At 38.9% G+C, this 27548-nt stretch overlaps 1 protein-coding gene across 7 annotated transcripts in view; it reads right to left on the bottom strand.

The window, feature by feature from the left end:
* Nucleotides 1–27548, bottom strand: part of CTNND2 (catenin delta 2) — a 687140-nt gene that overhangs the window by 541070 nt on the left and 118522 nt on the right. For all 7 annotated transcript variants that reach the window (XR_010371561.1, XM_064443391.1, XM_064443387.1 and 4 more), the window contains exon 2: nt 19014–19147. Coding sequence is in view for 6 of the 7 variants with exons in the window: in XM_064443391.1 (XP_064299461.1) it covers nt 19014–19147 (134 nt within the window). In the remaining variant the exon portion in view is untranslated. The remainder of the gene's footprint in view (nt 1–19013; nt 19148–27548) is intronic.

A 27548-nucleotide genomic window follows, 5' to 3' on the forward strand; every position in this document is an offset into this window, starting at 1 on the left:
AAAACCAGGATTCAACTCAAATTTCTAAGCCCTCTGTCTTGCAAATAACTCATATTAATATCTTCATTAGTTGTAATATGATACTCAGGTGAGTATAGTTAGTCATGCTCAAGGATCTGCAGGATTAGATCCCTTTCCAGATTATATTTACACAGAAACAGGTTGAAAATTTAACTTCTAGCTATTCAAGGGAATACAGCTGTTTATTTCACAGCTACAGATTTGACAATCTCTTTCTGTCTATTCTGCACATCCTCTGTGGTAAGTAAATACAGGAGAAAGGACTTCCCAGACACACAGGTATAGCCAAGGGTGTGACAGGGAGCTCAGACAAAGAACCAAATAACTCTTTCCTGCCCAAGGGGTAAGATCATTTCACATTTGCCATAACCAGACACTTACATATGCTTTACGACCTCCTTTCGTATCATTTCTTTTTGTCCCGTTTCTTTTTCTAACATCCCTGTAGCTGGAAACCTTTAGTATCTTTCACAGCTCAGAAGGCTGAATGCAGCTTGGGTCCAACAAAGGCACCATAGCAACTTTGGAGCACGTAGAAAAGGTAGGTTTTATGGAGTTAAAACCCAGAAGGTAGAAATATAACAAGACAAAGTCTTGCACCTAAGGAACTGTGGAAGGATGAGAGGTCAAGAAGAGACAGTTCAGACTGACTGGATTTTATTCATTCAGGTGCAGCACCAAGCTTCCATCAGCCATTCAACACCCACTGGGATCTAAAGCAATTCATGTCCTTCATTTCTTTACTTCTGGAACTGCAAGTGCTCGAAAACATGGTGAATTCATCTGATCACATGAAGCCAGCTCTGGTCTTACTTTGCATATTAACACAAGCTCAGTATTAGCCTTCGCAGATACTGAATGGCTGCCAAGCCACTGAGAGAATGCTACATCTGTATTATCTATGTTGTTCCATTACACAGGGTATGCAGATAAACAAGTCTTCTTTAGAAGAATTTACTCCTAGAGATTGTGTTAACTTATTGGAAAGTGTCAAAGGTGCTGAAGATTAAGGTACTCTAATTCCAAAATTGCATGACAGCATCCACAGGACCCAGCAACAGGAAAGGATTTTACTGTGTTGGGCAAAAAAATGCTAACATAAAAAAGTGAGCTTTTTATACAATACACATGTTCCTCCTGCAATAAAATCTCACTTAAGAAAAAAAATTAAGACACAAACATGGTAACTGGGTGGCAGTTCTTGCACTGCAGAACTATGGCTTCATTAGGGCTAAAATTAACAAGTGCAGCAATAACCAACACATCATAACTAACAAGATTTAAAAACCTAACCCTGATACTTGGAGCTTATTAAAGGAAGGATTTTGTCTTTATTCAACTATTTTAAAATATGTTCAGAATAGTACAACCTACTGAAAAAATAACACAACATCAGATGACATCTGTAATCCAAATCTAGGCAGTATCTAAGACGGAAAGCATATTCATTTGTGTGGTAACCAAGAAAACTATCACAAAAATAAACAGGAAAAACTTCATAAACTCACTGAAGACAATAAGGCTTTACAAGCATATGAAAATGCAGAACATACTTCAGTTTTACCAACACTGATGCAACAGAAGGAATTGGAGAAATTAAACTTTAACTGTAAACAGACTGCTGTAGAAAACACTGGTACATAGTTCATTAGACAATGTAGGCTGCAGCAGGCTTTGCAGAAAACTTCATTATTATTATTACATCCCCCTTCTGGGCACTGCTTAAATACATTGGAGTCAATAGGGTACAGCATAGAATTGAAAGAAAATATCCATTAAAAGCAGCACAAATGCTGAAACAACACCGTTGAACAACGTCTCAGTATAAACTACAAGATGCCCACCAAAAGCTGTTGAAGCATGGATTTTCTTTAATGCATCAAGCATTTCTTAGGATTTAACCTGGAAGAAAGGAGGGAGGGAACAGCTGTTGGTATATGGCTACTGTATAAACAGTCAGATAATGCAGACAGAAACAGGCCACAATCCCACTATTGTTGCATGAAGTCCTCATCTGGAATTTTGACACTGGCATTTCCTCTAAATAACCCCTATAAGAACAATAACCATCTCTGAGTTGAACAATCATTTATTTTCATGGCAACCACTTCAGTATTATAGAGATAACAATCAACGTACTATATCCTAAAACCCATTACTGCAACGATTACTTTGTGTTTCTCCCTTAGCTCTAGAGAGAGCTGACAAACACCAGGAAATACCTTGCTGAATCCAAGGATTAACCCGAAGAATAGTCTCCTGCAGACCTGATCATGCATTCAGAATGTGTTGACTGTTCTCTGTGCCACTGAGATCAAGCAGTCAAAGACAGCTAGCTTATTGCAGTAGCATGAAGGGTCACTTGGTTTCCTTTATTGGGAATATCTTCCCCTGATCTCCGATCTATTTATTTATATGCTATACACAGACTATGAGGTGATTAATTTTCCTGCTGAAGGCACAATTGACTGTCTGGCTTCATCTTCTGTGACCTGAGGTGCAAGTCACATGGGGAGATGCAAAGTGTCTATGAATTAGTTCTGAAAGCTCTGAAGGGAAGGTTCAGCCCTCACAAGACAGGAATCTTCACCATATCAAAGTGTGCAACATAGTTTTTGTACCTATTTTACTCTTCTCCAGGTATTCAATCTGATACAAGCAACTGACACCAAAAAAAAAAAGCAAAAAAAAAAAAAGCACCCTACCGCCCTTAAGGGACCCATACCAGCTCCACTTGTGTATATATACATGAAACCTGTCTAAAATTCCCAATTAAAACAACATAAAATAACACAGAGAGCTAAGGGATTGTGAAGAGAATGGATCAGTCATATAACGGTTAACAAAAAGGATATTAAATCTAAATGTGAGGCTACCTTTACACTTTTTTATTACTAACATCAAGAAAACATTATTCATTTATTTTTTTATTTCCATATGTTGCTCTCTTGTAAATATTAAGGTCTGGTAGAGATTGGGATGTAATAGCTTGGTCTCTAAAATCTTCTTAGAAAGTGAAATCTTTATGTAAAAATAAAGACAGAGAATATCTCCAGGGAGAAAAAAGTAAATCTTACCAAAATCTTCAAGTATCCCATTCTGCGTTAGCTAGTTTTCCCCTTCATCCACCAATCCTGTTGGCCAGCCTATTATTTCAGTCCTTACCACTTCATACAAACATTGAGAAGTAATGAGATTGGTCTTTAATAACTCGCTCTCTTCAGTCTCTAATCTTATTTTTTAAAGCATTAAAAGCTATGTAATGAAATGGGGGAATTTTTAAGCCACATTATCTTCCCTCAAAATATATTTTGCATGGTCTACATACAAAGGTGTAAATTATAATTTGATCAAAATTGTGCATTATCATTGAATTACTATAGAATCGTCATACAACCACAGAAATTCTGGCTGGAAGTCAGCTAGTCCCACCTCGCACTAAAAATATGATCATTTCAACACCAGATGAGGATTTGTGTAGTTGGCAGCCTTTCTGGTCACCTCTTCCATTACTACAATATCCTCTTAATGAAAAAGTTTTCCCGTGTCTAGTCTGAACTCCCCAAGCTGTGATTTATGGCTCTTGTCCCTTGCTAAACTGTATGCCACTACCGAGAAAAGTTTGGTGCCATCATCTTTGCCATTTCCTTTGAAGTTATTGTGGGCTTATCTATGATGACCCCCTTAGCCTCCTCATCACCAGACCCAGCTCCCTGAAAATCCCAGCTCTGTAACCTCTCCCATCACATCATGTGGTCTAGGCCTCTGACCACTTTAGTATCCCCCCTACTGGACTATTTCCAGTTTCTCAACATCCCCTCCCTATTGAGGGTTACCAAAATTACACACAGGTGCCCAAGAACCAGCTTTACCAGCTCCAAGTAAGGGTGGTAACAGCTTCCTTCAGTCCGCTAGTCATGTTCCTCCTCCCTTCTAATGTAGCCCAGTACATAGTTTTGTCTGCACTGGAAGCGCAGCACTGGCTCACACTCAGCTTGACCTTCTTAATGATTGCAGGTCCTTTTCAGCAGGGCTGTGACTCAGCCAGGTGCTTCCTGGCCTGGACTGATGCGTGGTATTACTCCGCCTCAGATGCAGAATTTTAGCCTGCTCTTTTTTAAATACCCGAGTTTCCTGTTGGCCCAGTCCTTAGTTTGTTCAAGGTCTCAAGATACTTTAAGATGAAGCTCTACTTCAGCTTTCCAAGCATTACCCTGATTTGACATAATTTCCAAATTTGCTGAAGATGCATTCTGTTCAATCCTGTCATCCAAGTCGCTGAAGAATTAAAGCATGAATACCAGGATCAACTCTTAAGATATTTCGTTTCTTACTCTCTGCTAACTGGTCAAGCTATGTATTACTATCCTGTCAGTATTTTCAGCCCACTCAATAGCCAGCCCATGCTTCCTCAGCTTACTGTTGGCAACAGCGTGGAAGAAGGTATCAGAAGTCTTAAAAAAGTTAGTTACACCATATCATGTGTGTTCCCCTCATTCACATTGTCAGACATTTCATCCCAGAAGGCAATCAGATTAGCAAAACACTAACTGCACTTCAGAAATCTGTGTTGACTCTTCCTATTTACCCTCTTTCCCTTCACGTGTCTAGAAGCCAAGACAACATGTTCCATGATCTGACACAGCCTGTAGATGCCTGGACCATCCTCCTTATCTTTCATAAAGACTGGTATAACGTTAGCCTCCTAGTTCTCAGGACTTTCCTCAATTACCATGTTTCTTCTTGGACAATAGCTGCCTTGTAACTCTGCCACCTGAACAAGCTCTTGTCAATCTTGGCATAGAGCCCCAAGAAGCCTAATCCACCCACTTTCTCTAAACAGTCCCTAACCTGTGGCTCTACCATGTTACTGTCCCTTGTCTGGGAACAGCTAAAAAAAAAAAAACAAAAACTGGGAAATTTCTGCCTTTTCTGTGTTGTCCACCATTAGATTGCCTGCAGCATTCATCCATGGACCCACATATCCCTGCGTTCCCTCAGGGACATACTTGCAGAATCCCCTTCCTGTTACTTTATGCTCCCTGGTGCAGCTCCAAATAGGCTTTGGCCTTCCTGATTTCAATTGGCCATCTCCAGAAAAAATGAAGGAGAAATTGAAGTTACCATATGAAGCACTCTACAGCAGAATTACATTTGACTTCTACATCAGATTATACATAAGTTTAGAAATCAAATTCTATATTCTTTGAAGGAATGGTGCAGGATTTTTCTCCACTGTCATCCAGCAGGGAATGCAGATGACAGATTTCTGCAAAGTCTCAGGAAGCTTTGCAGAAAAAGAAATGAAAACAGATGAGTTTTTCCCTACTATAAAATAGCTAATATGCCATTAAAAAAAAAGAATACAGCTGATGTTGATCTTTTTAATTCACTTATTAAAGTTAATGGAATTAAGTAAGCTGTCTTGTACTCTGCTTTTCAGTAATTAATAGAAACATTTTAAAATTTGCACGGTATTGTATTATCTAAACCAATTAATCTTGAACTCCAGCGAAAAAAGGCAGTATTAGACCACAACTGCAAAGACACATTGTCTCCATAATTTGATGACTCCTTCAATATATACTAGGAAAACAAATGCTAAGAATAAATACACTCAACTAGGGAAGAATATATCAAGAATATTCAAACTAAAATCAAAATTACTTTAAGTAACTTGTTCATCTTTGTCAATGTTAATACAATCCTTTTCAATGTTAACCTGAGGGTTCCCAGTTTTCTTAAGTCAGCCCATTCATCCCTCACTTACCACCATCACTGATAAGCGGAAGAACCTCTACACTTATTTCTCCCAAGTAATGCTCATTATTAATGCAAATTAGGGATCAAAAAAGACAACTGAAAAAAACATTCAAACCAAAGTCTGACAAAACAGAAATCTTCACAAATATCTAAAATACTGAACAGGAGTTATAAATTAATATGCTTTTATTAAAATACTTTACTTCTCTGTATGCACGCATATGCACTGTGATACTAAAAGGTTAACTGTATTCGTACGTACATGAACCATGCAAACAGCACAGGTACAGCAGTAGTGCTCATGTATGTTAACAATACAAAAGTCATTAGAAAATAATGTATTTTTTTAAATATTCTACCAAATGAACCAGAAAAACATTATCATATGACATCTTCACATCAGGGAAGGCTTGTAATATGGATTATATGCTATTAAAAGAACAGTGAAAAAAATTAAACGGGCAAACATTCAGGTGCTTAAGTTAGACCCACAGAAAAGCTTGCACCTTTTTTTCCCTTCAACAGTTGGCCTCATAAAAGATACTACCTATGCCTATAGATCTTGCATGGTAACTACAGAATAACAGCCTACCTCATTAAATACAAGGCAACAAAAAAAATATCAAGGGATGTTATATACCATCCAAATTTAGAGTAAGAAACCATAAAGTAGCTCTTTGCATGAGCACAGATAAACTGAGAGGGAGTAGACACAGTTGTCAACACAAAAAAATCAAAAGCTAAACAGTATATGGTAGGGAAAACTGAGAAGAGTAAGCTTCCCATGAACCTCATCATAGATGAAATGGGGAGGGAACACATTGGTTTCTGTTCAGACTAAACTGATGACAACTAGACAGATTTCTTTCAATCCTTTTATTCCCAATGTGTAAAGGAAACACAACGAGGTATGATCTTCCCAAACCAAAGTGCACTAAAAGTACCTGCCAGTGGCAATTCTCTCTCTCTCACACAGAAACAATCTAGCAAGATTCTAAGTATTGGACAAGCCAAATAAGGGAATACAGCTGCATATCAGCCACATACCACTCATGCAGAATGTACTTTTTTATTTGTATGTTTAGTTTTTTTGACATTTGTGGAATAAACTGTAGTTCACTTTCCAAAATTAAATGAAAAGCACTCAGTGGACTTATCACCAGCCTTTAATATTCACCTATTACTAAAGAAATAAGTATATTTATTTGAGTCACTAACTTAGCTCTTTGGCACTTAGGTAGGCATCGCTGTGGCATATGCTATCAATGAATTTGTGTTTCTCTGTCTGACAGTGAATCTGGCACATAGAAGTACAGCACCAGCAGCAATGCTGATTCAGTATCAGCGAACAGGCACTGCATCAAACCTCAGTTTGAGCGGCTATCAAATTTATTAGGGACAACTGTCCATTTTCTACAGTCCATCATCCAGCTTCAGCATGAAAAACCTCTAAAGGGGATGCTGGTGCTGCATGTAAGCTGTGGGGTGCTTACAAATCTTTATAGATGGCAGTGGGGAAAAGCCACTGTTATGTACGCCTTTTACAATGCTTTTCAATCCCAATATGCATCACAGTGGTACATTCAGTCCTACCTTCAGAGACAGAAGCACTTACCTAGTGTTACACCTGGTTTTGTAATACATTTGTTGTGCACACATAAAGGATGTAGGATGAAATTACATTGTTAATTTAATCTCAAGAATTTATTCATTATATAAGTAAGGCTTTAAAAAAGCAGGAATAAAATGTTATTTTACAGATGCAGCAGCATACATTGCGGTCAAAGGTTTCAGAAAGGTGCCCATACACACGCTGCAGCCAGAGCTGCACCTAACCCCCTTCCTGCAGTTGCAGCCATACAGAAAACACAACCTACTGCAGGTTTTCCCATGCCTGGAAACCTTTAGCTAGCAGAACAGCATCTTGGAGCTGTACCAGAAGGCTGCCTTACATTGTGGCAGGAATGCAAACTGGTTGGTTGGACCCTCCCATAATTTGTGGTAAACTAACAAAGAACAACCTAATCCAAAGAATCATCTGTTTTCACAACACAGGTTACTGAAAACATATACTAAGATGAACAGTACCCTCTATTTTCTGTGACAAAGGAAACAGCATAAACTGTGCTGGAACAGGTTTTCATGTGCAACCTCTGCTTTGTGAAATAAAAATAGAAGTTTTAAAAAATAAAGCAATAAAAAAGAGATCATTTAAAAGGTCCATTTTTCCACTCCAAACAAAATGAGTAATCCTGTGTTAATTCAAAATTATTCAATCCTGGAATGTCAAAAGTTTTGAAGATATCAATTCATTAAAAATTTTTATGCTACTGGTTGACAGAAGAATGCAATAAACTTTCCATTTCATCAAACCCAGTACGAAACTGAGAATTTTCATGTGAATCTGCTGACTTAATACGAAGAATCAAGCCTATTTATAGTATCAGATGCACTTACCCTCAAGTGCCCTGTCAACAAAAGCTTCAGATAATGTCCTACATTGACAATGACAGGAACAAAGATGTGTGTAACTACATACAGGAAAGACAATATTAAAGGGGGAAAAAAAATCTTCAACTACTTTGAAAAAGGAAAATATTGTTTTCCAGGGGTACCCATTGTAACACCTGAAGCACAGATGTACTTCAGTAAATAACTATACACTAAAAGTATAAACAGGATTTTACCAAGACATGTTGCTATGCTGGAATCAGACAGGAGGTGGAAAATAACATTTACCAGTTTCAAGGCAGCATACAGTACAATTCTTAAATATACCTATTTACATCGAGACTCTGGAAACTCTGAAATCCATAGAATTGAGCGGGTAAAGGTTAGAAAAAAATTCCATTCTGCTTCCCCCCCCACCTTTTTATTTTTCACTGAAAAAATTTGTTGGAAAATGCTTAGCAATGTGAACATAAACTAAAAGACTTTTTAGATTAAGAGGCTGGTAATGGTATACCAAGGGCTCGATTTAAGTCTTAATTATACAGCCAGGCACATAATTGCACCGTGTCACTGTTGGGGTAGATGGATGATTGTGACTATGGGATAACACTGCAACATGAACTGCACCTTAGAGTGATAGAATACCTCACTAACCAGCAAAATGTCATTCCAGATGAATCAGATCATTATACTGGAGGGCGCTAGTTACGCAAGGAAAGAAAGCTCAACACAGGCAGGTGCTAGTTATGCCTAAGAGATGGGACCGTCTGAAAAATGTAAAGAATAACGCTTTACGAGGACTTGAGGAAAAATGTGGCAACTGAAGGAACAGAGATGAAATTTGAGGAGTGTGGTTCACAACTAAGGAAACAGACTACAAGCAGCTATTTGCTATACGATGACCCAGACCGAAGAAATTGAGGGAATACTAATAGAAATATTGCTTTCTATGCTGTCAAGTAAATGACGAGTGGTGGTTCTTCACTTAAAAGAGCTGGTGTCACACGTTAAATTTACCCAAAAAGGTAAATTTCTGCACATGAGAAAATAAGATTTCATACTGAATTACGAAAAAAAAGGGGACAAAGGGTTGTGACTGATCAAAGACACCCCGACCCTCAAAGCCCCCCACATACCCACTTACACACCCACAATGGAGTAATGCTCTGAAGAGATAAATAAAGGCTGCATGACCTGAAGGCTCAGGGGAGAATGACATGATTGATGACAACTGTTGAAAAGGAAGCCAAACTCATCTCAATGTCAAAGGAAACCCAAGGGTGCCTTTGTTTTAGACAAACTGACTACATCAGCAAAGTATTTCAAATATTTGCATAACTGCCTGTCCCAGAATGAAAGGAACGAAGACCCAAAGCTAAACAAAACTAGTTTTAGGGGTGCTTCTGGTTAAAATAACTTCTATGTGAATTGGATCTGCTCAGAAATTATGATCCTATAACTCTAATCAAGAGTATCTTTTACTCATGTAACTGTAATAGGTGTTTAGCTTATTGTTTCATACTTTTCTAGAGCCCAGTCACTCCTTCAGCAAGTGACTTTGCCTGCTGTGATTCCACTGACAATTAGTGGCTGACAGTCGCAGTGCAACAGCAGAGACTGGAGGCAGGTGGGCCCAGCTGGGATACACCTCCTGCCAGAGAAGCTCCACTCCCCAGCGGTTGCTAGCCTTGAGCTCCAGGCACATAGGACAGCTCCCTCTATCCAGCTCCATCCACCGTGGGGCTTGCTGGCTAGCTTTCTAAGAATTCTATGGAGCACTTAATGAACCAAGTAATGGTTCAGCTTCATACCAAATTTGCAAGACCTCAGGACTGAGCCTTGCCAGGCTGTCTCTGGCCAAACTTTTCTTGACCTGCCTGCAGCTTTGTTTTTCTTGGTTTAGCTGTAAGAGTCATTTTTGTAATTGAGCAGGTGCCTATGGCTAATTTGTTAAGACCATAGTTTATATACATAGAAATATCAAGCAGCCATTCTGTGAAGAGCGAGGTATTAAATGCCACTAACAGGTCTGGCGTGACAGCGGCAGCCTTCAGAAGTGAATGTAGAATAGCACAGTACAGACATGAAGGGAAGAGATGGGCCACCAACTTGGCACTGGAGAGACCACGGCTATAAACAGGTCAACCAGACCTGCATGAGGACTGTATATGTCGTTAAGCCCAATATAAAAACCAAACAATAAGCAGAAGAGCTCTGAAGAAAGCTGTGGGCTTCAGCGGAGTTCAACACACACATATTCCTCTCTGGCGACTGGGGGATACTCAGTGTCATGATGGTAAGCATATTGAAGATAATGAGATTCACTTTTATATTGTGTCAATTGTATATTGCAATTGTTATACTCCACTAAGTATAATTTCTATTTAAATTGTGATTTGAGTGCATTGTTGTGTCACTGTGCTAAATCAAAATCCCCTGTAGCTGGAAGTAACTTCAGATTAATTAAACTTTGTACTATACATTAAGGCCTCCACATGTGGAATATCTAAAATAACATGGTCAAAGAGTACTGCACTATGACAAGGTCTCAACAACAAAGAAAGGTAACATCCTAGAAAAGAGATTTCAAAAATTAAGCCACTATCATCTCATCATATCTACCCCTCAAAATAAATAAAAAAAAAACAAACCCAAACAAAAAAACCCAACAAATCAGCCAAACCAACCAACCAACCAACACCAAAAAAACTTCCAATGAAATCTTATACAAAATAAAAAGGAGAAAAAAACCTCTTTGGGCCTCAGGACTTGGGTTTGCTGTTTGCATAAAAAAAGAAAATGTATGAATAAAGAGTAGCAAGGAACCCATGCAAAAAAGTCTGGCTCCACTCTTATACGTGTTATAGGTTAAAGCCTCTCTCCAAAACAAAGTGAGTGATCTACCAAAAACGCACTGTTAACCTTTGAGGGAAAGAATTATGAATTAAGCAATTGATTTGTGTGGAACTTTACTAAGAATCTTGAAATTTTTTAAAAGGTTTATGTCTTTTGCTGGCCTTTTATCTCTTCACATTGGAAAGGTTCTCGTCAGAGGCAACTACAGAATAAAGTTTCAGTCACAAGAAATTTCAGAGATAAATACTTCATTTTCACCTCAGGGGAGGAAAAAAGTACACAGAACACATTGTTAAAATCAATTTATTGTGTGATTTTAAACTGGTTTAGTGTTATTATAACTACACAAGTTAAGCTTATTAGGGTAGTAATGCACCTTAACTCTCAGGTGTAGATTTAAGTTTAAACTTAGCTTAGCATTTCCTGGGTTCTAGTTTTCTTCTTTGAGGATAAACAGAATTGTAACATAGTTTATCAAAACGTAACATGTATAGCAAAGATACAATTACATTTAGCAGTAAATGCATCAGGAGTAGAAAATGCCAACACATGAGAAAACACACAGAAACAGATGGGGAAACACAATAGAAGTATTCAAGTTTTCAAAATGACAGAAAAGGAACAAAAATTGCTAGAACAATGACGAAAATTAAATCTCCTTCAAAAATCCCTTTCAAAACTGAAGTTTTAGAGCAAGCTGCATGAAAAGTACTGGCAAGACAAGATAAAGAGGAAGGGTCACTGTGGAATCTGGAGAGTGCTTTTAGTGTTTTTCTTTAATTTCCACAGAAGAGAAGACAGAAGAAATAAAAACAATCGCTAGCTGAAGTGTTCACTGCTTGGTCTTTTGGCAGCACTTTTTTTCCTTGGTAGAAGAGGTGTGCAGTTTTTGAAAGCCATAGGCCTCACAGCTTCTTATATTTTGTATGCAAATGAAAATTACTATTGTTGGATATTGCTTAATTCAAGCATAGAAAGAGAAAAAATACTGGAACCAGGTGAGATAGCTAAGTCTCAGGAACATGAAGTATACAGAAACTGTGACTGTGACTTCCTTTTAAACAAGGAAGTGGGGCAGAGCTGGGGAGACACACCCAAAACCTCAGTTCCAAAAATCGCACTTCCAAGTAGTGATGTTATGCTGGACATGCTGAATCAATTCTAAATACTACAAAAAGGTTGACTAAACCCATGGTTTCAAGTACATTTTTACAGCATCTGTGCTAGAAAGTCCAATCCTTGAAAACACATTGGCAAATTGATCCAACCGCCCTTCGCCAAAAAGGAAAACACCACACTCAACCTTCTGTAATAGAAAGCTGCCGCCTTACCCTCTCGGATGTTTATTTCCAACTCACTCTGCTCCCCAGCAGCATTCCCCACATGGCTGCTTAAGCCCACTTTTGTCAGTACAACAGAGGCAGCCACGTCAGTACAGGAGAAAGCACAACTTGACTAGCTACTTCTATCTCAAGTTCATTTACATCTCCCTCTCAAGTGACTTTAGGGTGAGATCGAGAATCTATTCCACTATGCTCGTTAAAAGACTTGGGTTTAGATGTGACAATATTTTACATTTTAAAAAGCCCCAATAAATGATACCAGAGAAAAAGAAATCAACAATGTTAAAATGTTACAAATGTAGTATGTTAGAAAGTTAGAAATTTAATATACTAAAATTTAAATTCTATTGAAATTGAGATCAATATTACTACTTTCTTAGGGTATCTTTATTGCTAGATTGAAATTCTTCCGCTAATGGCAAAAAAAAAAAAAGTAAGTTAAGGCATAAGTGCTTGTGGATCAGCAGAAGTGTGTTCAAATACTGGCTGAATAAGAAAGGGTATTTTGCCTTTACTTATGATGGTCTTTAGTAGTGCTTTAAATTAGCATTAGACTGAGCTGTCATTAAGTGGCATTCTACTCAGCTTCTCTAAAATTCTTGGCTTTGAACTACTAATTTTTTAACATTAAGTCAAAATAGCATTATATTTAACTCTAATTTTATTCTGATATTTGGCATTTTCTTCCCTCTCTTCAAATACGGTTTTGCTGAGAGGATATACTCTCTAGTACTCTCCCATCAAACTAAATCTTCACAGAAGCCCTTCCACTCCCAGGTCATTTCAAACAATCCCAAAAATATGTTTTTTGGAATTATCACCGGATCCCTTTATCCAGGAAGAATTTTTAGTTTCTTCATACTGCATCTACTACGGCTGCTGCCTCTTTGGCATGACTTACAGGATACAGGGTTCTGAACAGGAAATACTTGTCTAGGTCTCCAGTCTTGAAAACTGCTGTGTCCCAAAAAGCACAACATGAATACACTCAACAGCTGTTCCAAAGAGCTATGTGAAACCAGTCCCAGACTAAATCAAAAACCTGAGAATCTTATAGAGCAGGGCATATAGTAAGGACATTAAATTATCTCCTCCTTCACCAGCCACCACGATGACACTCTTCAAAACTTCTCCACTCAACTCCCCATTTCCAGTAGTGGAATCGTACATCTCAAAAGCAATCCCCATCACCTTGAGGATGTGCCTAGGAAGCACTAGCTGTGCTCACAAAGCTTCGTATTTCAATAGTATGTTGGTCCATCCAGCCACTTATATGCACAGTATCCACTGTACAGACTTGTGATACTCAAAACATACCATACTGCCAAAGTCTAGTTCTTATCTAAAATCAATATATTAATGAAAATAAAAGATGTCAAAAAGGAAGAGGAATTTCCCTCTGGAATATTTTAAAACCTCACTGGAAGCAAGGGAGTTCTATAACTAAGGAAGTGAATATATTGACATGCTACGTAGAGAGATGATGACAAAATATATATTGATTATGATTAGCATGGGTCTGACATACAGCTGCTAAGACTTTTAAAGGCAGAGATAGAGACTGATGCTTATGGGGAAGCAAGAGATTAATATATCATAATTGAACCTACTCTCGCTACTGATCTTAAGGTTACTAGAGTAACTACTGGTTCCTATAAGGCAAGAATGACCTTTGATTTTGGTGAATATCCTATATTACCACATGCATGTAATATATTAGGGAAAACAGCTGCAAAAGCTGTTCCATGATCAGACCTGGGGCCCAACAGTTGGATGACGGTACAAAGTGCCATGACCTGCTGGTCACAAGTTTCTTCTGGCCTTAAAACCTTAAAAAAATAGTCGGAATTGAAACATCCATCTGGATATGTGATTTTGTTCTAAAACGTCAATCACGATATAAAGACATGGGAAAAACAATCTGGCAGAGCCAAGAAAAAAAATTAAATCTTTCAAATTCTACAGCCATTTCTATCTGCAGTTTTACTTATATTTACATATATAAGATGTACATGGCATACAAACCCTGTTTCCAAACAGTACTAACACCTAACATACAGTTTCACTTAGGTCATGTATATTATCCTTACTTAATACTGACATGCATTACAATGCTTAGTCATTACTACCCCATATGTGTTTTTTAGTCTAGTTTTAACCACATTGGCAAACGAGTAGCTTTCTAATGGAAAAAGTGGTAAATATTTAAAAGTAACAGAAGTTACTTTAGAAAAAAATATACGTCTTATACAGCAGGGATGTTTTTGACCCCAAAGGTGACACTATCATTCTTGTTTTAACAAAAAACAAAGAACCCCACCAAAAACTACAAGCAACCACCTCAAAGACTTCTTTTTCCTCTGGAATCAGCATTATGATTTAAAGGATGTATTAATCAATCATTTATTCAAACGTTATGAGAAATATTCCAAAATTCTTAGAGCTTAAGCTCTTTCTGGAGAGGAAAGGAAGACAGGCATCTGGAAACAAGTATCTTTATTTGAAAGAGGAAGATTTAAAAAGGATTCAAATGAAATATTAAACATTACACAACTGTTTCTTCGCATAAGTTTGCTGAAAGTGAAAGAGCTGTTCTGTGAAACAGGCTACTACTAAGACACTAAAGGAAACTAGAGCCACAAAGAAACTAAAACAAATGTACAATACTATTTCTCAGTTGGATATAGTTGTCGGTGTTTCAAGATGGACCTCCTCTTAGGAAATTCTTTTGTCTCATGTTCTCCGAGTGTTTTTGTTAAAAAAAGATCTGCCAAAACAAGCCTGTGCTAGGTCATTGTCACTATATCCCTCCTCGGCTTCCAAGGGAGCAGTTTAGGTATGCCAAGAACCAAAGTACTGTGAACCACATAAGTCTGGAGACTTCCAGGAAAAACATAGCTCTACTACCTATTTACTAAAAAGGTTCTCCAGCAGCTATTTCTACCTTCAAAACTGCATATAGCTCTCTTCCCAGGGATTTTATAACACTGAGTGAGATCAGAAGTCACTTGCATAAGTGGAAATTCCCAATCACAAATGTATCATGCTTTTTGCAGAAGAAATAGTTGTATCTATCCCATATGTTCTCACAAATCATAGAGCCCTGATCTCTCACTGTCTGTTGAAGAATTTTTCCCATAGCTACAGATACAAAAGCAGATGACAAAGCAGAAACAGAAATGGCCTTACGTTTTCTAAAACCTATGAAGAATGGGGCCAAATATGTTTGCCAGTACATAAGAAAGAAAAAAATTCTTCTTCATACACAGATATTTAACCACATTTTATACAGCATGGAAAACTATCTGTCTAGTGGTTTAACACTACTTGACAATTTCTCTTTAAAGAACTTGATTCTGACTGTCTAAAAACAAAAACAAAAAAAAAAAGAAAAATAAGAAACCCCACACACTTTCACAGAAGTTATTAACCCTTCCTCTCATGAGGACAGCTTGAGAACACCTAAGCTGAAGTTCACTGCCTTGCATCCCATGATTTCTTAGACATACAGCGTATGATTCTGACCTCCCCTCTAGCAGTGCCTGCTGACCTTAAGAAGGTTAGCAGCATGGGGAAAAAACATGGATTCATATTCTTTATCCATCACTTATTAATTGGATCTCAGAGGTCTGAAATGAAGAATGATTCAGCACACTTGTCCAGAGGTAAAACACACGTGAAATGGCTTATACATGAAAGCAAGGAGTTCAGGATTTTGAATTACTAAAATCAACCTAACTCACCAACAAAAAAATACAGCCTTCAATTTCTATCTTGACAGAAATCCTCACCTTGAAAAGCACGTGGCTAAATCTTCTGATCCAGTCATGACCAGCATGAATGTCACTTTACCTTTGACGTATCAAGCACAATTTTTTTAGACCACATAAATTTTTTACACCCAATAAATCTGTTCCTCAGAATGGGACAGCACAGGGATGTGTTCTTCAAACTAAGCACAGCAAAGCTTCAGATTTTCTGAATAAATCATTTATGTTTCACATAGGAAATTTAAGTAGAGCAAATAAATATAACATCTATGACTTCTGCTCTGTGCCTTCTTTCACATATCCTGCCCTATTCAAAGACTGCAAGGACCTGTTAGAATGAGCAATACCATAAATCCTGCAGTTTACTCTGTTGCAGTCACTCAGACTCTGTTCTAGTTATTCATGAGAACATGTGAAGTTGCCACAAGTGTTCCAAGATAATTAGAAAAGGAAACTTTTGAAAGAGTTAAGCATCAGCACAAATTAAGAAAATGTAACATATGTAATTCATCAAAACATGCCTTAATTATGAACTCAATCATCTTTTTCTTTATTAGCAGTACTTCTGAATTGTCTGTGTTCATGTTTCTAAAACCCTGGGTATATTTACAGCTACAGTCAAAGGACACATACAGCAAAATCACACACCAAGCAGTAAAGTAATTCATTCCTCCTTCTAAAAAGCAGAGGGCTACCCATCTGGACAGTCAGAAATTTACTTCATTTACTTCACTAATGCAGAATCACTGTAATGCATTTCATCTGCCTGAAGCACAGGATGGTGGCCTTACCTAGAATTCTCACAACAGAACATTAAATAATGGCAGTCTGTCAGAACACATAATATTGTGGGCAATAGAAAAAGCTCAAAAGCAGCTTTGGTTTGTTGGGTTTTGGGTTTTTTTTTTCTTTTAAATCTTTACTACAAAATAAAGAATGAATATTGGAGTTACGAGGCTTTTCCAGCAGTGAGTGTGGCTGAACATAAATGTGTGACATTAAGCTGAATTTACTGAAATCACCATATACTCTGAGGAATGCATTCAGATTAAAAACAAAAAAGTCTCATTTTTGAGCTTAGTGCAGCCTTCCAGCTTCAAGACAGGTCTGAGTAGAAATCACCTGTCAAGAAAGTAGTTTACTTAACGGAATACCTGTGAAATTTTAGTACCCTGTATCACAATAATACAAGAGATTATCTTGTTAGTCAGCAGTAGCTTAGGTTAGCTGGCTAGACTGTTCTTGGTGATAAGGGAATGCAGAACTCCTTGACTACAGACCCCATTTTGCTGTGGTTCACAGGAATCAGAAATAACTTTGCTAATATTTTACCACTTAAAACCCTTTTCATCTAGTGGATTCAGCACCGATTCCCTCTAGTACTCAATTCACTGATTCATGGGGGTGGGAAGTTCAGCTGCAAAATACGTGACCAGGTATAAACTAGCAATATCATCACAAAACCCAACAACAAAGATGACCTTTGCACTATTCAATACTGTGTTTCACACTCTAACAGGCAGGTGCAGCGCATCTTCTACGTATGTAACTTCCCTGTACATTTTTTCAACATCAGAGAGCAAAAAGCTGACAGGTATTCTTCAAAATAATACAGTAACACAGGCTGAAAAACTGGTACTTGCCCAAGTAATGCTATTGTTCTACAAGAGAATACACATACAACATCTAAACCATGGGTAATTCCAATACAACAACATGCCATTAATCTTAAGACAAAACTTCATGTTGCAACCTTTCTTTCTTGCACTGCTCTTTTCAGAACCAGAAAATATCACTAACCTTTAACACCCAAAAGAGAGAACTAGTATATATTAAAAAAAAAAAAAAAAAAAAAGAAGAGCAAGGTCACAATTTTTATAAAAGCCCAATGACTCAACAGCTATTGCTCCAATGGTGTTAGATATTATAAGCCGAATTCATGCATTAATTTTACTAAAGAAGCAGCGACTATCTTAGGCAGGGAAAGACCACTACTTTATAATTGGAGAGCCAATTTAGACACCTTCAGCAAGGAGAAAGCTGACTAAAAGCAGCTATCTTTTAATGTCTCTCTTTGGGATACCTGTTGCTGCTGTCGAGCCAAATGAGGTAGTGACGGAGACCAGGTGTTTTCATGAAGTGGGTTATTAACCACCTCCTAATGTACAAAGAGGCACTAAGCAAGATCTCGGACACTCAGCTCACAAAAATTTATATTAAAACATCCAACCCTGACTTATTACAATCGAGCAGAGAATCACACTAAAGACCATTCTTTAAAAAATTTCTAACACATTTGGTTTTAATCATCCAAGGCTGAAAGCCTCTGTCCCTACACAGTTTTGCCCTAAAATAATCTCACATCAAGTTCTACACACACACAAAAAAAACCCCAAACTATGTATATGTTAAATTTTAAGATCCTAGGATTCTTATAAATCCTTTTAAGTAAAAAGTCTAGGATAACACATCTTCTCCACAACTATTCATTTGTATGTATTTCTTATACGCCGTGCCTATATGCTGTAACTCCACGTGCAGATTGACAAAAAAGCACAGCCCCCTGAAAAAAAACCATCCACAGTAAAGAGTGAAAGTGGAGAATAAAATGAACAATTCAATTAAATTATATTAAATTTCTTGTAGGACAGCACATGGAAGTATACTAAGACATGAAGAAACACTTAATGTTCTTCACAATAAGCATGTGTGAATGAAATTATTCAAGTTACCACCTATGAAAACTTTGCAAAAAAACCCACTAAATCATATTACTGGTTTCCAGCCTGCAGATGTGGCACTTGCATACCTGTTCTTTAACTGAAGCTAGAATGGCAGAGGTTGTCTCAGTTTCAGAGCCATCACCATTGGATGTGTTCAACACAGGACTAAGGGAACTTGTCTTGTCAGAAGACGAGGGCTGGTCTGGAACAGGCATAGTTTCTGCAGTTTATGGAAAAACAGAACAATTTTGTTATTAGAAACCTGATACATATCAGAAATCACATGCAGATAAGAATAATGATACTAATTTAAGGAAGAAGTTATAGAACATGCTTCTGTTCTGTAATACAGAATTAATATATCACTTATGTAAAACTAAAACTAGTCTTAAATTAATTAATAAAACAAAATATTAAAAAATCTCTCAGTCCTACTCCAAAATATTCACCACCGTACATTTGGAGAGGATTCAAATCATTTAGAGCTGTGATTTTTGTATAGTATTCCAGTGGCAGCATCCAACATGAAATTAAAATATCATGAAAGTAATGAATCATGAAATGCTTTGCAAACAGAAAACCAACAAATGATACATGAGAGAAATATAAAACATCTAGTGTTGATTTTCTAATGTGCATGATTATTTAACACGTATTATATTTTAAGCCTACATAACCAACTTTGCCTTTCTTCTAGTCTAGAAGGTGGTTTTGACAACATTTTGTCAGAGTATTTTTGAGAAAGAAAAACAGCACAGTAGTTGTTATGCCATTTTTGAGACCTGTTACAAAAAAGAAAGATCCTTAGCATGTGAAAAAATTCCTAGTCTTCTTTTTTACAGAGGAAAATGGTGGTGGTCTGTGAAAAGATTTATCTTTCTGAATGCTAAGCTATAGCGTAGCATCTCTGTTTAAATGTCACAGCAGGCACATCTCTGCAGGCAAGCTGTGCCACTTTCCAGAAGTAAAGGAGCAGAGAGGCTGCTTGCATGGTTATGCACAGGTGAGTTAAGGTAAGATCACGTTCATGTGGGAGCTGGCCAGAATTCTTCTGTGGAAGAGAACTGGCCCACAGGCTGCCAGCTGGATGGCCCTCCGAAAGAGCAGTGGAGATACTCAGAGGGCTGTCATCACAGGGGTCACACGTGCACGGCACCCGCCATGCACATCAGTGGCAAAATTCCTGCCTTGGCTCTGTTCTGTTTTTCAAAGCCCATGTTTTTATAAAATAGAACTTCTTCTAAAGAAATAAGTCTGAAAAGAGTGGGAAAGGGTAGTTGGTAAAAACAAATATAAAACTCAATACACAGAGCAAGCATCCCCACAAGAGTTTGCCATGGAAATTAGGGCTTTAAAAGGGGAGATGATATTCTGTAAAGCTTTGGCTCTGAAACCACAGTGCTACCCAAGAACTCTCATTCAGCCCAGCTGGGCAGCCTTTTCCAAAAGCTTCCTAAAGCTCAGAACACTGGCATACACATGCAAAGCAAAACCATGAAAATGTAGATTATTTCTCATAAGAGAAGTCTCCCTAAATTTCAGGCCAGATCAGATTATATATTGAAGCACGAGATCATATATAATTTTAATTAAAGAAGCTACATATTTTCATATGGCTCACTTTTTGTAAGCATATTACTGAAAGTGGTAAATAACTGGCTCTGGAGGACATTAGTCCTTGCTCCAGATACATACACTATTTGAAGTTAATCTTTAAAAACTCAGATGATATACCTGTCTCCTTCTATCAAAAGTACACTGTACAAAACTTCCATATGACTCCAACACATCAATCTAAAAGGACTTTCGAATTATTTTCTCTTTTTTTTTTTTTTTGGGGGGGGGGGGGGGAAATAACCAGCTTCTATTATAGCAAGGTACCTGGTTTGTGGCATACAATTAAAGTTTCTACTCTCTTGTAAAGGCCCACAAAAAGACATGTACACACACAGGTATAAATGCTTATTCTTTTAGCTTACTTTCAAATAATTGAATTAATTTTTTACTAAATTATTAATTGCATTATCATAATGGAAAGCAAAGTCCTTTTCTTTTTTTTTTTTTTTTTTTTTTTTTGGTATTGCAATTTACCTGAAAAAATTCAAGCAGCCTAAATAGTTCATTTTGTAGAGCTATATTTGGAGAAAACACTGGTGTCCGATGCTCCTTGCTATCAACCGCACAGCCCATAAAGTCCAGCTAAGAATTGTGCACAGGAGCGAAAGAGATCACAGGATTCAGGAACACGAGTAAGGCCATGTGAAGTGGTCCTACCACCCTTGCAGACACACTCCGGGCGGTGGGAAGCAATACTTCCCGTTCGGGGCGGCTCACCAGGGAGACACGTGGAACTACAGCAGCATGCGGCACAAAGAACTGCCTCCCCAAGACTGCCCTGGGTTGGGAAGAAGCACCAGAGCTGGGAACGAGGCGCCTGCTAAATAGTTTCAGACACACTGGCTGAGAGCAGCTCCCCTGCTGCAGGACTGCTTTCTCTGCAGTTGCGGAGAAGCTTCCTGGAAAAAGCCCCTTTGTCTGCTGAGCTCGCCCTCATGCTCCTCCAGGGCTGCCTGACCCCCGGCAGGGAGGCTCTGCTGAATCCCGCCTTTCCATAAACACTAGCCCAAAGAGATAAAACGCAGCAAACTACACAAGACTAGGAGACAAGAACTCCTTGGTCCTGCTCCCATCTCTGCAAGTAACTGTCATTTGAGGTCCATTTAAATTTTCCTCTTCACCTGAAAATTAATGACTTACCTGCTCCCCCCAGCCCCAGCTCCCAACCACAGCACACAGTTACTGGGCCTGACTGGCAAGACACAAACACCACCTGGAAGGCCTCTGGCCGCAGTAAAGGTGACCCTCATTTCCATATTGCATCTCTCTGTATTGGGTAAAAATGGCAGGGTTTTGGTCGGGTGCTTGTTTGCAGGTGTGGGCTGCTGCAGGGGTGTCGGAGGACCTCACCATCAACTCACTGAAGGGACCAAGCCTAACACGTAGCGAGGGGATGTGACACCAGGATGGGGGGAGATGCCTTCTCTGTGTTCATCTAATCGGTTGTCCTCTTTATTTTTCAATACCAAAACCAGTAATTTAAAGCTTACATTAATTGGCAATATATCTAATTAAGTGATATTCCCTGGCTCAAAGACTGGTTTGGGCCTATGACACTCCCTAAGAGCAAATCCAAATGAGGCATGGTAGGTTTCAGTGGCTGTTAGTTTTTCAGGAATATGGGGGGAAATGAGCCTGCCTGAGTTGCTGGAAAAAAATTTACCTGCTACACAAAAGGCCTGCCCTAGCACAAACACTCCTAAATATTTAAAGGGTATTTGAGAGGGACAGCAAGGCCACACGGTCAGTGGGGAAACTGCTCAGTGGCTGAAAAGACACTACTGATAAGACAACACCAGTGACTGTGTGTTCGAAACAACATCATCTACCTGATACAGGCAGCAACTGCCTGCTGCTGTTCTGAACTTGTCCTGGGACTGTATTCAACTTCTGTAAATTCCAATATTTAAGCTGCACGTTTTTGTAAACACTTTGTTTCCACCAAAGAACACTTAAAAAAATGCTTTAGTAATCCACAGTTTTGCAAGATTCCCCCCGGGGTGGGGAATCCAATTACACAACCAACTGCTGCAATAAAATGTACTTGCTTCATATAGGCTCAAAATCTGGACAGACAGTAGCTAATATTCTACAACCACTGCATGTTTCCAGAATTTTGAGTTTTATAAAAATATAGCTCTTAAGAGAAAAAAAAAAAAAAAAAGAGAAAAAAAAAAGGCACACTGTGTATTCTCTTCATCTAGAAACAGAAAAATCACAAGAAATGTCCCTGACGTTAAATGTGATGTTTTGTGCACCTATTAAAATATTTCTTCTGGACAGAGAATATAATTTCTAACACCTATCTTATTAGTTCAGTGTATTACTACAGTTTGAGGGGTAAAGATTGCAGCCAGTTACACTTCATAAGCTAGTGTTATTGAATCTACAGAATGATGTTATCCAGATGAGCTGTTAACATTATTTAATATTTTTTCATTATACAAATTCATATGAGAAATACCATATAGAGAGGAAACATACAATGAGTTTTCGCAAACAGCACAGAAGCCACTGTTCCAAAGGTAGTTATATTAAAAAAACCATACATGAATCAGAAATACCATTTCAACAGCAAATACCAGCACAGCAAAGGCCTGCTTTTGCACTAGTCCACCTGCTCAGAGTAGGTATACCTTTTAATTTAGCTCTGTCTTCAGTATAAGAAAGTGGACGTTCTCAGCTTTAATGGGACACTGTAGAATTAAAGAAAGTAAGTCTGAAATGGGCCTCCAAGGCCCCAGACCACTACCAAATCTCTAGAAAAGGCACATTTTTTTTCCTAAGTCATTCTGGATATTTAATACGCTTAACCAGTCCTTCACAGCTTCCCTCACTGCAGCCTCCCATGGTGCTTCCTCTGTTTCAGGGCTCCAGCAGCCCTACCAGTAGAAAAATTGCTTTAGTATTTAATATAATATACTTAAGCTCAGTGTTTCCTGTACGATCCAGCATGGAGACCAAAAAATAAAAATAAAATTAAAAAAAATAATTATTCCATCAGTGCTCTTGAAAAAAGCATTATCCCACATGATGATGACCACTGTATCTTTCCTTCTGCTCTGGCTTCTCTTGTTTAGAAAAGCTACCCCAATTCTTTTCATTTTTTCCTCATAAAACAGGCTGGCTGATAGCCTTTTAACCCACACTCATGGGAGCTTAGCACCAAAAACAAGACGAAAAGTAGAGCAAGCAAGTATGAGAAGAAAAACGAAAATTAAACAGCTTAACAGAGTACACCATAGCTGAATAACTACAACACAAAGTAAATCTGCTGCATTTAATTTCCACAACAGCAACAATATTTCGTATCAGAGTCACAAAAATACAAATGAGATCCTGTAAGTCAGAGCATATACACGCTCCTGAGAGAATCAAATTAAAATCTTAGACGATCATAGATAGATGAACAGGAAAAATACTACCAGCCCTTTGGGAACACACTGTCAAGTCAGACATAAATAATTCATGAATTCCCGTACTCCACAGCGCCGGCAAAATTATATCAGGAGTTTGACCCCTTTTTTTGTTGATGTTGTTGTTGTTGCTGCTGCTGTCCTTCTAAGAGCATCTAAAAAATTTTCCCTCACTTTAATATAAAAAAAACCCAACCCTAGAAATCCAAAGAAAACCGTCCTCCCACCATGTACCGCGTGCAGGTGCCCGGCTGGCGGCACCCGGGGCGGCCCCTGTGAGGAGCTCCCCCGTGCCGGACACAGCCGGTTCCAGCCGGCTCCGAGGGCGCCACCGCAGGGCCCGGCCGAGCCCCTCAGCCCCGGGCGGGCACGGCCGGGGCACGGAGGGAGGCAGGGACGGGGGGCAAAGGGCTGCCCGGCAGCCAGGGCTGAGGGAAGGGGGTGAGAAGGAGCCCCGCCAGCCCCGAGGGGAGGAGAGCGGCGGGAGGGGAGGAGGCGCTCCCGGCGCCCCGGCACAGATTCCCCGGCGGGACGGCTGTTTCCCTGCAGCCCCTGGGAAGGCCCCGGGCTGGAGCAGGGGGAAGGGTGAGGAGGAAGGAGCGGCAGAGAGGGGCTGCTGGGGGCTGGCCGCAGCCCCCCGTTCCCCGGCCGCCGCTCTGCTTGCGGGAGGAGGTAGAGGAGTTGGGAATGATGGAGTGAAACTAAGCCTGGGAAGAAAGGGGGCTTGGTTGGGGGAAGGTGTTTTAGGTTTTCTCTCCGTCCAACTCATTTTAATTGAGAGTAAATAAAGTGAATTCTCCCCAAGTCTGTCTTGCCCATGGCAGTAACTGGTCAGTGACCTCCCTGTCGTTATCTTGAGCCAGGAGCTTTTGCACCTTATTTCTCCCGTCCTGAGGAGGGGCAGAGAGGGAGCGGCTGGGGCAGGTCTGCCACCACACCCCATAAGGTGGTTTGACTTCGATGAGAAAAGTGGGCAGCAGAAAGGGCTTGGGTTTTTCGTTTTGCTTTGTTTTTTTTTTATCTTGTGACAACATAGATTCCTGGATAGATACAACCTACAGCTGTGTACACTATACAACTATAGTCTATAGCTGACAACTACCATGGTCACCATGAGCCAATGAAAGCCATATGAAATCTCATCAGATTAAGATTCCTGTTAAATCCCTATTAAGTACAGTGGTAGAAGTATTTAAAAAATTGGACAAAATAAACATAAAAAGACCAACAACAATCTCTATAGCTATGGAAAAATAGTATGATAAATGCAATAAAAATAAAGCCAAACTATGTAATTGAATTCCAGTTTATTGTCTGGAGTACAACAGAGATGGGCAAATACTGCTCAGTGGGTAACTGAATCAAAAGAAACTCAATAGCTTATGTGGGTACACTGGTTACTTCAACTCCCCATGAAAATAACTTCATCAACACTTTTATTCTTTGCTATCTACTTATTATAGCTCCATAATCCATATCCAACTGCCAGGCATCCATCTCATTCAGTATAGCAACTGATTTCAACGAAAATCGTTTTTCTTGTTTTGTTTTTGTTGTTGGTTTTGTTTTTAAACTCTTTGGCCTTTATGCCTTTGTAAAATATGAATAAAATCAGTTGACAGAATTAAAAATTATTTAACATCAATTAAGAAAGCCACTACATAAACCTTATTTATTTGGAAAAAACAGTTTTAAAAATCGCTTTTGTCATGTAGCTACTTGTCAAAAACTTATAATCTGACCTGAGTCCAACTAGAAGCATCACTCCTAAGATAAACAGGCCAGAGATGGTTAGTGGTTTCATTCCTGAGTGAAAAGGTAAGTAAGAAATAAGCTATTTCTGAGAGAGTTAAACCCCACTTCTCTCTGAACTCAAGCTATGGCTCTGACAGTTCATTTGTATCTTCTCTCATTAAGGCACCATCTTGACGGAAAAGCACACATTGCCATTCCAGCACAAAGGGAATAAAAGCCCCAAATCTATCACTATGTAAAATTCACAGAATTCCAATGAAAAAGCTGTTTCTAAACAAACATTTTTGCAATGCCTGGAACCTTAACATGACAAAGTTGTAAGTCTCGGAGAGACTGACCATCAGTAAAACCAAGACTACATTACTTTCATTTTTCTAGCTAAGGGGTTAAAAAACAACATAGAAAAAAAAAGGCAATAAAAGGGTAGATTATATCAAGATGGTCTTTTTCGAAGAGCTGAAATAGAAATATCACACATTCAAAATAATTGCACTTTTTCAAACAATTTGCTGATCTTCACTGCTAAATTGTATTTATGGTATCAGCTCATTAAACATAACCAGGAAAGGGAGAAAAGGGAACGGGGGTGGACCTCTTTTTTAAAGCTACTTTAGAATCACAGAATATCTCAAGTTGGAAGGGACCCATAAGGATCACGAAGTCAAACTCCCTGCTCCTTGCAGGACTACCTAAAACTAAACCTCATGACTAAGAGCATTGTCCAGACACTTCTTGAACTCTGACAGGCTTGGTGCCATGGCTGCTTCCCTGGGGAGCCTGTTGTTGTGATGGACCACCCTCTTGGTGAAGAACCTTTTCCTAATGTCCCATCTGAACTTCCCCTGATGCAGCTTCATTCCATTTCCTCATGTCCTGTTGCTGGTCAGAGGGAGAAGATCAGAACCTCCGCCACCACTGCCCCTCTTGAGGAAGGTGTAGCCTGTGATGAGGTCATCCCTCAGCCTTCTCTTCTCCAGGCAGACCAAACCAAATGACCTCAGCTGCTCCTCAGAAGTCTTGCCCTCTACACACACTAAAAAAAGTAAGAGGTTTCATTAACTTTTAAATGCTTACTCAAACCAAGCTCTCAATGAAGTTCAAAATGATTTTTCAGTTTTTCCTGCATTTCTTTTGAACATCTGCAGCTTTGCTTTTTCCAGTGAGTTCTTTGGACTCTTCTGGAACAGGGAGCTTGTGCTGGTAGCCCTTTCTTGGTCCCATGAAATTCTATTCAAATGTAAATGAATGATGAGGTGGTTTATATATCTAATTCCTTTCTTACAGATGCATCATGTGAAAAAAAAAAGGATACAAATTGGATTACTAGATCCCACAAATGTCTAGCAACAGTAATAACATGACATTCAGAGCTGGGAAATAAAAGATTGTAAGACCACATTCCTTCTCTCATCCTTAGGATGGCAGTGAATACTGGATGGCGGACACCATTCCTTGCAGCAGGACTTCAGGCCTTCTCTGAGGTAATACAACCAACTTAGCTAGTCCCAGAACGAAATTGCAAGTCTTTTCAGCCTGAACTGAGGCACAGAGGTACAGTCTACGCTATACATAAATTCTCAGGTAAAACAAAGTATTTGTATGATTTATAAATGCACATGAAAATGGTCATGTCAGATGCTGTGGTTTCACTTCAAAGTTAAATTTTGCACACACTGTCATATAAATTTTAATCATACTGGGCATGGATTTACTAAGTAGGGAGCTAATGAGGTGTAGCCATGAAGATGTCACTGGTAAAAGCATTTTGGTGACATAGCCCACCAATGACATATTGCCAGTCTTTCTCAGATAGAGTGGCTGCATCTACCTTTC

This window comes from Phalacrocorax carbo, chromosome 2, assembly GCF_963921805.1.
Source record: "Phalacrocorax carbo chromosome 2, bPhaCar2.1, whole genome shotgun sequence".
NCBI lineage: Eukaryota > Metazoa > Chordata > Aves > Suliformes > Phalacrocoracidae > Phalacrocorax > Phalacrocorax carbo.